Below are 13,242 nucleotides of genomic sequence, written 5' to 3'. Positions count from 1 at the left end.
TTTATTTTTTTGGGGGGTATTGGGGTTCCTGGAAGCCCTTCTAACTCTGGGATATACTCCCAGACCTATTTTATTTTTGGAAACAGGGTCTCTTAAGCCAGCGCGGCTGGCTTCGAACCTGCGCCATCCTCCTGTCTCCCCTCCCAAGCGCGGGGATTACAAGCGTGCGCCACCACACCTGGCGTTACTTGTATAGTCTTAGTGGGTGTTATTACTTAGGGAGAACTTATTATGGTGGTGAAGGAAAAGCAAGAAGTATAGAAAGATAACAGTACTAGTTGCAGAAATGGGGAAAAAATCAAGGAGTTTGAGCACAGCATCTAGAAGTCTGCATCCATTGGGAGAGTTCAGCAGAGTCTCAGTCTTTTGAACTCCTTTACGTTTTATCACCACTGATGAGCTTTTTGCCCTGTCCACTTCGTATCTGGTGTTATGCTGACTTGTCTGCATGGAGAGAAATGTGATGAGTTTGTTCACGGTCTCCTTCTAAGGTTCTACCAAACCCCACATGACATGGTTTTGAGACACTTTCCTAACACTTTCCTGTTAGTACTTTCCTATCACTAGAGCCAGCGTGCACTCTTGCTTTCTGGAGCTTTCCACAGACAGTTGTATAATCTCACCAGAGATCCAGAGGAGAAAAGAAGTTGAAATATGAACACTAGGGGGCCAGTTAAGCTAAATTTCATCCTCCCTTCTGAATATCAGCCTCCTGATGGGTGCTTCTCAAAAGCTGTATCTCAAAAGCACATTTAAAATACATGTTTTAGGCCTTAGAGTTCATACAGTAACCCATGAAACAGGAGCTAAAGCAGTGATGATTTGAATGCACTCTTTTTATTAGTCCTTATTGCAGCTTGTGTTGTTGATGGTGGGGTTGTTACTGCAAGTGTATGGATCTTACAAACACTAAAGTAACACATCTCCAAAGAGCCATCTGAAATGTATTCCATTTGTTTTATATCAAAAGTTCTATGAATATGTAACCTTGAGAATTCCTTTCATGGGAGGAAAAAAAAAATCTTAGCTGTATGCTTAACTGTACATTCTTTCTGGAATGCTTTTATCAGCTCCTGGTCATGATGGATACTTTTCAGTGATAATCTCAAATAATTATGTAATGGGATCTCTGATACTTTGTTTTATTTATAATTTGTCTTAGCTGTAGGCATTCAGATGAAACTTGAATTTTTCCAAAGGAAGTTTTGGACTGCCAGCAGACAGGTAAGGTTATAAGCATCTTGGAGCATTAATGACATTGTTATTATAGAGGTGATCGTGTTTGGGTACGGGGAGCCTAAATGTGCCAGACTTCTGATGAATGTAAAATGAACTGCTGGCTGCTCAGATTTCCATTCATTCTACTGCAAACACAAAGGGCTGTCAGCGAGTGAGATACCACATGCTGGGGAGGTAGGGAATTTGCTCTTAGGAACAGTTTGAATTATGAGATCAACATATTGACCTTCCAAAAAGAGATTTTCTATTAATATTGGGACCTATTGTAATTGTCATACTGATTTTCTCCTAATCTTTCGTAATGCATGCTCATTCGTGAATCTCTTTACTGCAACTTAGAAGACCGTCATATGACTGGGTTTGTCAATGTATTAAACTTCTTTGGCCAAAAGGTTATACTGCTTGTAGAATTTATGGTCATTCTTTTCCTTGATGTACTCTGTTTGAAGGAATCTCAATGCGCTCTCTCTCTCTCTCTCTCTCTCTCTCTCCTCTCTCTCTCTCTCTCCTCTCTCTTTCTCTCCATATATATATATATATATATATATATATATGTATATATGTATATATATATTATAAAGTATAATGGTTAATATAAAGTGATATCAGCACATCAAAGACATACACATATCCCCAGGTTCACTGGGAATTATTCATAATAACTAAAATATGGAGTCAACCTAGATACCTATTAACATGTGATTGGATAAGAAGATTGGATGGTTTATCATTTATTAAGATGTTTAAGGAAACTGAACTAAAAACATAGATTTTCTGTCATTAGGATTTAATTTAAAATTAAATAATTACATAATTATATCTCTTGCTGCCAAATGATTTGAGATCTTAAAATGATATCATAAATATTGAATGACAACATAAAATAGATGGGAAAGAGCCAGCCTTCTCACAATTGTTTGATGCATATTTTTATGTTGTTATCTGCAGTTGGTATTGATTCTAGAAAGTTCTGCATATCATCTTGAAGCATTTTTTAGGGGGTGAAATTTGGTATTTGCATCACTGGCCATGACCTTAAGATCTAAGTGGCAGCCACAGCAGATCCTGAGATTCCCCAGTAACACATTCTCTCTTGCTTTCTCCCCATACAGTGTGCTGCTCTGGACGGCAAATGTTCTATCAGCTGTGACGATGAGGTAAGGTGGCCGCCTGCTTTTGCATTGTTTCTGGCCCAGGGAAGGTGACAGATAGTGCTTTCTGGCATTCGGAATGCTGCTCTAGACAGAGCCAGGTCTGACACATCACTCTGGGCCAGTCTCCAAAAATACTTTTTTAAAAGACATTTGCTTTATTTCTTTTTTTCTTTTTATACTCCTTCCAATCAGATAGCTTGTTTATGAGAGGTAGAAAAAAGTGCTTTAAATATCTCATGGACAGTACTAAAAAATGTTGACATTCTGTTAATAAAAATAATACACGTAACTACCATTTGAAGCCCACATTACGGTTCTCAGAGCTTTCCCCCATGCCTTATCTTCTTTCCATCTTTGCTGTCCCTCCGCAGTGAAATAGGCACAGATGATAGGCTCCTTTGAAGATGAGACAAAGAAAGATCATAGAAATTAAGTGACTCAGCTAATTTTATATAATAAGGCAAAAATCTGGAGCTGAAAACTCTAAAAATCAGGTTTTTTATTCTACATAATGTTTTCCTCCTAAAATTTCTCCTCCTCCTCCTCCTCCTCCTCCTCCTCCTCCTCCTCCTCCTCCTTCTTCTTCTTCTTCTTCTTCTTCTTCTTCTTCTTCTTCTTTTCTCTCTCTCTCTCTCTCTCTCTCTCTCTCTCTCTCTCTCTCTCTCCTTTTGCAAAGAAGATTTTAAATCCCACATATAAGAAATGGAAAAAGAATGTGTTATTGCCCTAATCTATCAATCAGACTTATGTTTTTACAACATCCAATCTGGTACATCCTCTGCCTCATGCTTTGTAGCAGAGAGAATCATGGTGACCTATTCTTCTTTAGCTTACTTGCATTTCTCTCTCTGCATTAGCTAAACATTAGGCAATACACAAACTAAATTTCACAAATAATTAGATATTTACATTCCTTCTGGTTACCACAAAGATTTAAGAAATCTTAACCAACCATATATCAAAGAATAGACAAAAGAAAAACAAGCACATAAATATAAAGGGAGTGCAGGATAGAGTTAAAACAAAAATGCTTGGTCCCCATTTTGACCTGGCTACTAGGTCAAAAGAAAAATCAAATCCTAATGATAACCATAAACATTGTATGAATCATAACATGCAGAGTAAAAGCCAGTCAACCAGGTTTTCAGTGGAAGTTCAACTGTTTTGAATCATCAGGTCAAAAATAATTTTTTTTTAGAAAAGAGCACCTGTGATGTTTTATGAGTGACACTATTTTAGTAAATTCAGGGATAGATTTTATAGGATTGCCTGCAGGTCCTCAACTCTCCCCTCTGTCACTGTGAAATGTATTGTCTTAGTCAAGGGCTTCTTAGCTCAAGAACAACACAACTCAAGGATGATGGTAATCAGTTAGTGTCCTGACTCACTGGATTAAGCTCTTGACTTGCACAGATCAAGGATTAGTTAGCTGGTGAGATGGAGAGTAGTTAGGTAGTTGGTTGGTTATTCATTAGTAGCTGGGTTCATCATTGTTTGGTGGTTGGTTGGTTGGTTGACTGGTTAGATAAATAGACATTTGCCTAAGTAATTTGATGAATAAAGCCAGAGAGTCTTCTCCTATAGCTCACCCTGTCTCTACCTGAGTTGAGAACATCACTATTTTGCAAAGATAGGGGAAGATGAGAAGGTTGTCCCCTTTGGAGGTATCTGAAGAGGTGTGAGAAAAGCTGGGCATGGTGGTGCACACTTGTAATCCCAGCATCTGGGAGGCTGAGACAAGAGGATCTCAGTTTGTGAACAGCTTTAGCTACTTTGTTATATACTTTGCAACTCGGTGAGACCATGTTTTTTAAAAAAGAATTAAAAAATAGGGCTATGGGTGTAGCTCGGAGGTAGAATGGCCCTGGGTTCCATCCTCAGTACAAAAAAAGGAGGTGTGAGAAGATAAAAAACTTTATAATAAACTGGGCATGGTGATGCATACCCATAAACCCAGTACTTGGGAGGCTGAGACAGGTTTGAGACTAGCTTCAGCAAGCACTTCTGCAACTTAGTGATACACTGTTTCAAAATTAAACTTAAAATGGAGCTGTGGGTATACCTCAGAGGTAGAATGCATTTAGGTTCAATTCCCAGTAAGACAAAAAAACATAAAAACAAAAAAATAGTTCATAAAGTTCATAATATGTTCAGTTCTGTCTCTCTTGTTACAAAGAAGTAGAGATTAGTAATATCAATCTCTAAGACTATTTGGCATTTCCTTTGGCATATGAGAGATTCCTTGAATTATAGCTGGGCTACCTACAAGAAGCTGTGACCTCAATACCTGGAACCATCCAGAGCAGCCAGTGGGTAGATCAGAGGATCATTTGAATAACCATTGTGGGGAGGGACACAGGTGAGTCATAGCAAGCATACTTTCCAAAGTGACTCCTCTGCACTAAATTATTTCAAAGACAGAGGATTTTGAGAAGATAGTAGATCTACAATGAAAGGATATATCAAGTGATGTAGAGGAAGAATCAGTCTGTTCCACAATTGTAATAATAGGGACTAGGTTGGTAGACTTGGAGAAAAAATAGAGGGAATGCAGAGTCAGGCCTCGCCCTCAGATGAAACAGCCATATTCATTCTCTCTCTCTCTCTCTCTCTCTCTCTCCCCCTCCCCCTCCCCCTCCCCCTCCCTCTCCCTCTCTCTCTTTCTCTTCAAAATGAAGACAACTCACAGCACACTACTTTTTTTCTTTTCTTTTTTTTTCTTTTTTTTGTGGTACTGGGGATTTGTTTCACCAATCAAAACAAAAGTTCTCCTTGAAACAAGGCAAAAAGAAAAGCAACAGCTCAGCCAGTCTGCCTCCAAGGCCTCCTAGGAACTAAGGAACTTCCTTCCTTAATAAACTAAAATTGTAACATTAGATTACTTACAAAATGCTTATATAAGCTGGGCATGGTGGCATACACCTGTAATCCCAGTACTTGGAAGACTGAGGAAAACCACAGGTGTAAGGCCAACGTCAGCAATTTAGTGAGACCCTCAGCAATTTAGATCCTGTTTCAAAACAAAACAAACAAAAAATCAAAAGGGCCAGAGGTATAGCTCAGAAGTAGAATACCCCTGGGTTTGATCCTTAGTACTATTATATAAACAAACAAACAAACAAACAAAAATAATCAAATAAAATAGGGTTGATCAGGTTGTAGCTTGGACATAGAAGGCTAGTGGGTTTCATCTTCAGTACCAAAAAAGAAAAAAAAATACACATAGTAGATAAATGATAAACATTGGCTGGCTGGCTGGCTGGCTGGCTGGCTGGAGGCATGTGTTCTCTGAGATTTAGTCTGCATTAGGAGCTATGTTTAGCACCTGACCTGTAGCCTCCCATTAAATATCCTCAAAACTCTATGGAATAGTGCTACTGCCACCCTTCCAATAAGGAAACGAAGACTCAAAAGTCACACAGAGAGCAGACATCAAGTCTCTGATATAAAGGTAGTATCTTGGCCTGCAGGTTAAAACCACCCTCCAGTCAACACCAGCTTTGGCCCTGGTTTTTCTGACTCCCAAATCCCCTCTCCTTCCAGTCTGTGACCACCAGTCCCCTGGTTTGGACTTTAATGTCAGGTGTCTGCCTTTGTGAACAAGAATGAGACTTCTCTGATCAAATCGAGTAATCAAATCATTATAGAAAGTTTTTTTTTAAACCAATTTCTTTCTGCCTGTCCTTTTACCTCTGTGTTTGAAGAACAGCCTCAGCCTGAGATGCTTTGCCAAAGGTGGCGGTGGATTAGGTGCTATGCTATGTGTCAGAACCTGAAGCAGCCAGTTTCTTCAAACCTTTTGGCTTGGTAGTATACCGATAGGACAGGGTGATGGGCAGACACCTTCCAAAATGCTGGGTTCAATTTTGGGGGGTAAGTAGCACAGGGGAGAAGAGCTGGGGAAATGTCTCCTCTATTTCCTCTTATAGCTGAAAGAGTATAGGAAAAACTATTGAATATTACTTATTGTGAAGAGGCACAGAAAAAACAAATGATCAGATCATATGCTGGCTAATTCAGAACAGGCTTCCTCTACTCCTACCTCTCCATAATAGTGTGTGTGTGTGTGTGTGTGTGTGTGTGTGTGTGTGTGTGTTTGTGTGTGTGTGTGTGTGTGTGTGAGTGAGAGAGAGAGAGAGAGAGAGAGAGAGAGAGAGAGAGAGACAGACAGACAGACAGACAGACAGACAGACACTTGAACTCAGGTGCATTCTATCTCTGAGCTATACCCCCAGCCTGCCAAGTGGTTTTTATAGGGAGGTTTATTTGGGAAGTCATGTGGTCACTAAATTTACCTTGAAGTGTTTGCAGGTAAGACAGCACAGTACTGCCTGTGATGAGGACTTAGTGAAGTCCTTTTAGACTCAGTGACTCAGGTTCACACCAACCTCCGACTTTCTCAGTGATTTGTCATTTCCAGTGTTGGCAGTACTTATTTCTTGCTTAATAAAGTGACCAAATATTTTTATCATCAAAATGACCTTGAAATTTAAACATAGCCATCCACAAGTACAACAAAGCCTCTTCTCTGCTTTGGTTCCTCCTGAAATAATAATGGAAATGGAGAAAGGTGAATTAAAAGAACAAGGTAAAACAACAAAATTGTAACTGGAAGTGTGATCTAAGGAACACATTCCAATGGGCTCTCAGCATAAAGGAAATAAACTCTCTTCCCAGCCCCTGCCTAGCAGAGACTGCCCAGTGTGCCAGGGTACCATGTGAGACATCATGGGAGGATTGGAAGGCTGGGTGAGCCATCTCCCATGAGCCTTGGCGGCTCTTCCACATCCTCTTTCCATGACCATCTGCTAGGTTGTAAACTAATCCAACCAAAATGAGTGCATCGTCAAGTATGATTTTAGACCCTAGCCTATGAGGATTTTTTGTTTTCATCCATAGATTGTTCCCTACCAAGTTGTGGGTATGCACAGAAGTCCTGAGCGCTGTCTGAGTCTCTTGGCTTCAGATGCTAGCTTAATGATTGTTATGCGCAGGGAGATCAAGGTTGACACGCCTTGACCAGACTGATCCCAACACCTGTCACTTTTGTTGTTTTGCTTGTTTCCATCCAGGCACACAACATGCTTGGCACGTGGTGGTCTGGCTGGGTTTTCTGCTACTTGTTGCAGTTTCTGTTGGTAACCTGTGGTCCACAAAATCTATCCTTAACCCAGAGACCACAACTATGTCCTGTTTTCTTGAAGGTAGAGGAGTCAGCTATGGCAGGCATGTGAGCTTTGGGATGACATGGCACTGGATTCAAGTCCCATTTGCTTAAACGGAGCTGTGGGGAAGGGACACCACTGGGCGTCTTCTGTCCAAGAGGGTAGTACCCTAGCTGATGGTGTGAAGTGTGAGGTGTCTTCCTGCAGTTACAGTTCCTTCTCCTTCTTCTCCTCTTCCTCCTCTACTTCTTCCTCCTCATCCTCCTTCTTTCCCTCCTCCTCCTATTCTTCACCACACACCATGGTTTATGAAAAACTTTGATAGCTGTCATCTGGTGTTCTTCTAGGCATTTTTTGTATTTGTGTCTTAACTGGAGACTGACCATTGACTCCAGGGGCATTCTACCCCTGAGATACACTCCCAGCCCTATTTTATTGTTTTACTTTGAAACAGAATCTCACTAAGTTGTTGAGGCCTTGAATCTGTGATTCTCCTATCTCAGCTTCCCAAGTACCATGATTATAAACCCAACACACTCAGCTTGCTACCCTTATATTTTTACCATCTGGTTTCCTAAGTTCTGCTCTGAAATAGTCTTCACTCCAGCTCCACAAGAGAGAGGGCTCCTGGTGCAAACCCAAGAAACTTTTAATGGCCAGTCTGACTTACTCCATGCACTGCTGGCCTCTGGAGGGAGCGCAGATGTCCTCTGATGCAAGAAATGAGGCGGGAAGGGGGCCTTCTCAGTATTCGTTTCAGGCTAAAACTGAGAAGTTTTGTAAAAGTATAAAGGGATTTGAGGGCTAGGAGTTCAATATTTGTAATAAAATGATGAAATGGCATTCTTTATTATAAATAATTCTTTAGATCTGATTTTCTCAGTGTGATCACAATGATTTTCAAATGTGGTAAAGCTGTGCTCAGCTTGACCCCGTGCTTGGGATTCTTCTCTTTGGGAGCATTTCACCTGTCTCATTTGTGATGACTTTTCCTTTCTTCGTGTGTTTAAGATAGTTAAAGCACCAGGGGCTTCCCATGTGATTGGAACTGTTCTCCATGATTACTTTCTGGGACTTTGTGAAATCTTGTCTCTTTTTCAAGGTTTTTCAAATGACTTTTATAATCTACTTTCATTGTCTGTACATCCTACTGTCCAGTATTCACAACATTAGGCAGACAGAAAACTGTGAACCCAAGATGCAGGTCTAATTGCAAGAGTCTGCTAATTGGTTCAGGGGGTTTGGATAGAAACTTTTTTGTGTTTTTTGTTTCTTCTTATTGGTGCACTGTAGTCAGACATCTTAATGGAGTACACGATGGTAGAGGCATACATGCACACATCACTCAGCCCAATTCCTACTCCATTCCCTCCACTCCTTCTCATGTTTGGCTTAGTGACTTACTTTGATAGGAACTACTTATATAATTAGGAATTTGAAGCTGGGCATGGTGACACACAATTATAATCCCAGTTCTTGGGAGGCTGAGACAGGAGGATTGCAGGTTTGCAGCCTGCCTCAGCTACTTAGTGAGGCTCTCTGTAACTTAATGTGACCATATTTCAAAACAAAGAATAAAAGAATAGGGCTGAAGGTGTAGCTCAGAGGTAGAATGCCCCTGGGTTCACTCCCCAGTACTGCCAAAAAATTTAAGGAAATCTAATAAGGAATTCGAGAGGAAGCTATGAAAACTTTGAACTCCTATGCGAATGTGAGCAATTGGTAATTAATATCTGAATCTAGAGGCCCCTCCTAGCCTCAGATGTCGTTATTTGTTGGACAGAGGGTAAGTGCTCTGCTTTCGTCTTTGTGTCTACAAAAGGAGAACACCATGATATCCAAATCGGCAGGAATATGGATTTATTTAATATGACCCAATGTAGACTGGGTTAACACTCACTGGAGTCCTAGTGCAATTAAAGTCAGTCACCCAAATGACTTTCTACAGTGATGGAATGTCCGAAGGGATGGCCCAGGGTAGATGCTGAACACTTAAAATTTGACTTATACAAGAATTTTTAGTTGTCTTTAATTTTAATCAAGTTAAAATTCAATATAAATCTACATAAAGGTAATGGCTATCATGCTGGAAGCACAATCCTCTGAGATGGTTTCAATAATTCTATTACCTGAAGATGCAACAAATTTATCAAGGCTAGGGCCAAAGTAGTGTTTCCAAAGCCAAGAGCTCCATCTAACAGCAAGAGCAGAACAGGCTACCCAAGTCACACATCAGCCTCCAGGTGTCTGAGACAAGCGGCTCAGCCTTCCCCAAAGTCACTGACTTGTCTATACAAGGTGCTAACAGGACTATTTTTTTTTTAACTCCACATAGCCACCGTCTAGAAATAAAGGCCAGACCTTTCCGACCAATGCTCTGTACTTTTGTGCCTGACTAAATCCAAGCCTGTGCAGAGGCCAGTGTCCCCAAACCACCAGCCCTGTGGTGGCCCTGGAGCTAGGCGGAATTCAGCTCAGGGTAAAGATATGTTACAAATTAAATGTTGCAGTCGGTATGTAAAGCTGCAATAAATAGAAACTGAGTTACATCAAGGAGGGAATTAAGCCTTCAGTTTAAACTCCACAGCATTGTAATTAAAACTTAGCCCGTAGCAAATCATTCACTTGAGATTAAAGGGGGAAGGAGCAGGGGTTGGGGCTTACCTTGCTTTCTACAATTTATAAGTCTGAGCTACCAAAAGCTAACAGCCCTGCCCCCAAGTCCAGCTCCCAATTAAAAACACAGTTTGAAAAACTTCAGGAGGCCTGAGGGGCCCCTTTAACAGAAGGCTGTCCCTTCCCTCTGCCCCAGTCTATGAACAAATTAAAAAATATTACCTGGTCCCCTGATGGTCCTCTGGGCTGACACGGTGCTTTCATTAATACATCATTAGAGTAATGACCTTGTACTGGTGCTTGGCTTTCCAAAGAGCCTGCACCTCAGCCACTGAAACACAGGCCCAGAGACCTCTGGACACTTTGTTCCTGGGAAATGTTCTGGTCCTATAAAACAAAAAGCAAAAATAAATAAGCAAAAAGAAGACTAAGTGTAACTCATCAATTTAAAACTAACTATAATTCATCACTTTTTAATGTGTTTTCTTTTTATCCCAATTTCAGTCATTCAAGGCTGGTTCAGTGTTTTACTTTTTTTTTTTCTTCAAGTATTTCAGTCAGCATTGGGGTTCTCATTGTGGTCTTCGCTCTCAGTGCCAGCTGGCATTCCTGATTTCCAGAATTCAGTTCCCCTCCAAAAAATGACTTTTTCCCAGGATAGAAGTACATCATTATATATAAAAGCAGTCAGAGGACCCAGGTTTGAAACTGTGTTTTATCTTTATTTTTTTTTCTAGACTGTGAACTGTTATCTCATAGACAATAATGGGTTTATTCTGGTGTCTGAAGACTACACACAGGTAAGTGAAAATTCCTCTCAGGTAAAAGTAGGGAGCTAGCTCAGAATGTGCTTGGGTCAGGGAAAACAAATTATGGTGTTAAAACTTGGAGACAGTGATCTATAAGTAAGGAGCAATAGCAGGAGATTATACAGCCTTATTTCCATCCCTCTAAGAATGTCACAGCATACTTCTCAGCAGGCCCCAAAGAGATTTTCCCTCTCAGTGTTGGGGAGGGAGCAGGAGGGTGGCAGAGCCCCCGGTCTGTTCTCTTACCCATAAAAAGTTCAACTTATAGATCTCTGCCTCCGAGTTGTCTCTGCCACAGAAGGATTGCCTCAGTGGTAGGAGTACCTAAAAAATTGGGCAACTTTAAGGAGATTTTCTTCTTCTGATTTTTACATGAGCACGTGTGTGTGAGCACACACACACACACGCGCGCGCACACACACATTTTCTTCATAAGTATTATTTGTGGCTTTCCTTATAGATTTTGTTGTTTGTAAATCTAGCCAGGCATAGTGGAAGGTGGGAGGAAGCGAGACAGAAAGCAAGCATACTGTAAAGCCACCAGGTGCACGCCTATTATCTCAGTGACTTGTGAGGCTAAGGCAAGAGGGTCTCAAGTTTGAGGTAGACCTGGGCAACCTGTTTCAAAATGAAAAGTAAAATGGGCCAGGGATTGTAGCTCAGTGTTAGACTCGCCCTGGGTTCATTTCCAGTAACAAAGGAAGGAAGAAGGAGGAGGAAGGGAGGGTGGGAGATAGGGAGGGAAGGAGGGAGGAAGGAAGAAAGGGAAGGAGGGAAGGAAGGAAGGGAAAATGGATTGATTTGGTTTTAAGTTTGAGCATATAAATTTCCACTCCATCTGGAAATCAGAATGAGAATTAAAGTCAACAGCATTGTAATGCAGAAGTAGATTTTTCAATTCAATTTTTTTGTATTCAAGTTTTTCTACAATTAGGAATTCAGCTATCATTCTAAAATAAAGTAGAATACAGATGAATTTAGCAGTATACATAATAAATTAACATTAGCAGGGGCACATGGTTCCTGGTGATAGTTCCCTTTCTTAACTAGTTTTGAGATAGGAATACATTATTTGCCCTGTCTAAGCCCCCAGACAGGCTCTGTAAAATGAGGATTGTTGACTGTGTAACATTTCTTTTCATTCTAATATTTTAGGATAGTAATATTTATAATAAATTACCTTTGAAATTATTTAAAAGCTGGGCATGGTGACAGACACCTGTAATCCCAGCTACTTAGGAGGCTGAGGCAGGAGGATTATGAATTCAAGGCCAGCCTGGGAAACTTAGTAAAACCTTGCCTCAAAATAAAAAAGGCTGGAGATGTAGCTCAATGTGGGTCACACCTGGATTCTGTCCCTCATAAAACACCACACAGACACACACAGACACACACACACTCGCACACGCACCATTTAAAACTCTTGAGGCACCAACAGAATGATGTGTCCATTCATGCTTAATAAATTAGTTAATTGTCTTTGCTTGTGGCTCTTTAGAATCTGAGTTTAATGTTTTGTTAATTTATAAACAGAAAACTTGAAGAAATTGGGCTTCCATTTCCCCTCCTATAAGATGAGAATGTTGCGGGATTTTAAATGTACATTTGAGACTCAAAATCCTCACAGCCTCCTCCAAATCACTGCACATGGGACAGATGGTGGATATTAGATTGGATGGACAAGCCCATAAAATAAGGCAGCAGGAGGGTGTACCAGCCTGTAGTAAAATGCTCATGCGTCTGGGAGGAGGCACCCAGAGACCCACAGAATCTGTGGAGTGAGAATACAAATTAAGCAGCTGGGAGGAGGAGCCCCGTCCTTCTGCCCTTACCACGAAGAGCTGAGGAAGGTCCCTGCTCTTAGGACACAGCAAGGACAGAGTGGATGTTTCCAGTGGTGAATCCTGGACTAACCAACAAACCACTGAAATAGGAAGTGGGTGCCCTGACAAAGCCCTGCCCCCCGCAGACAGCCTGCTATCTTGGGCTGTCACAGGCACACAGCATGAGCCAGTGAGATGCCAGCCTACTCTACCAGCTTGTTTGCTGCTCTCTGGATTCCTAAACCCCAGTTAGGATATTTCTTCTTCATCTAACAGCCTCTTCTGTCGACACTGGCATATTTATACACACAAAAAAATCCTTGTTCCCACCAGCAGCATTCACCCTCAGAGTCGGCAAAAATTCCCAAGTTTCCTTCTAGTGAAAAAGGAAGCACTTGCTATTTAGTTAGGGAAGTATTTCCTACTTCCCCTCTTT

At 41.0% G+C, this 13,242-nt stretch overlaps 1 protein-coding gene across 1 annotated transcript in view; it reads left to right on the top strand.

Moving 5' to 3' along the window:
* Positions 1 to 13,242, top strand: part of CACNA2D3 (calcium voltage-gated channel auxiliary subunit alpha2delta 3) — a gene marked incomplete at both ends in the record, with an annotated part of 933,053 nt that overhangs the window by 816,161 nt on the left and 103,650 nt on the right. The window contains 3 exons of the mRNA XM_080715370.1: positions 1,163 to 1,224; positions 2,352 to 2,396; positions 10,912 to 10,974. Coding sequence (XP_080571496.1) covers positions 1,163 to 1,224; positions 2,352 to 2,396; positions 10,912 to 10,974 — 170 coding nt within the window. The remainder of the gene's footprint in view (positions 1 to 1,162; positions 1,225 to 2,351; positions 2,397 to 10,911; positions 10,975 to 13,242) is intronic.

This window comes from Muscardinus avellanarius (assembly GCF_963383645.1).
Source record: "Muscardinus avellanarius genome assembly, chromosome: 18".
Classification (NCBI taxonomy): Eukaryota; Metazoa; Chordata; class Mammalia; order Rodentia; family Gliridae; genus Muscardinus; species Muscardinus avellanarius.
Note: the sequence above shows the minus strand (reverse complement) of the source record. Positions and strands in the feature narration are given on the sequence as shown.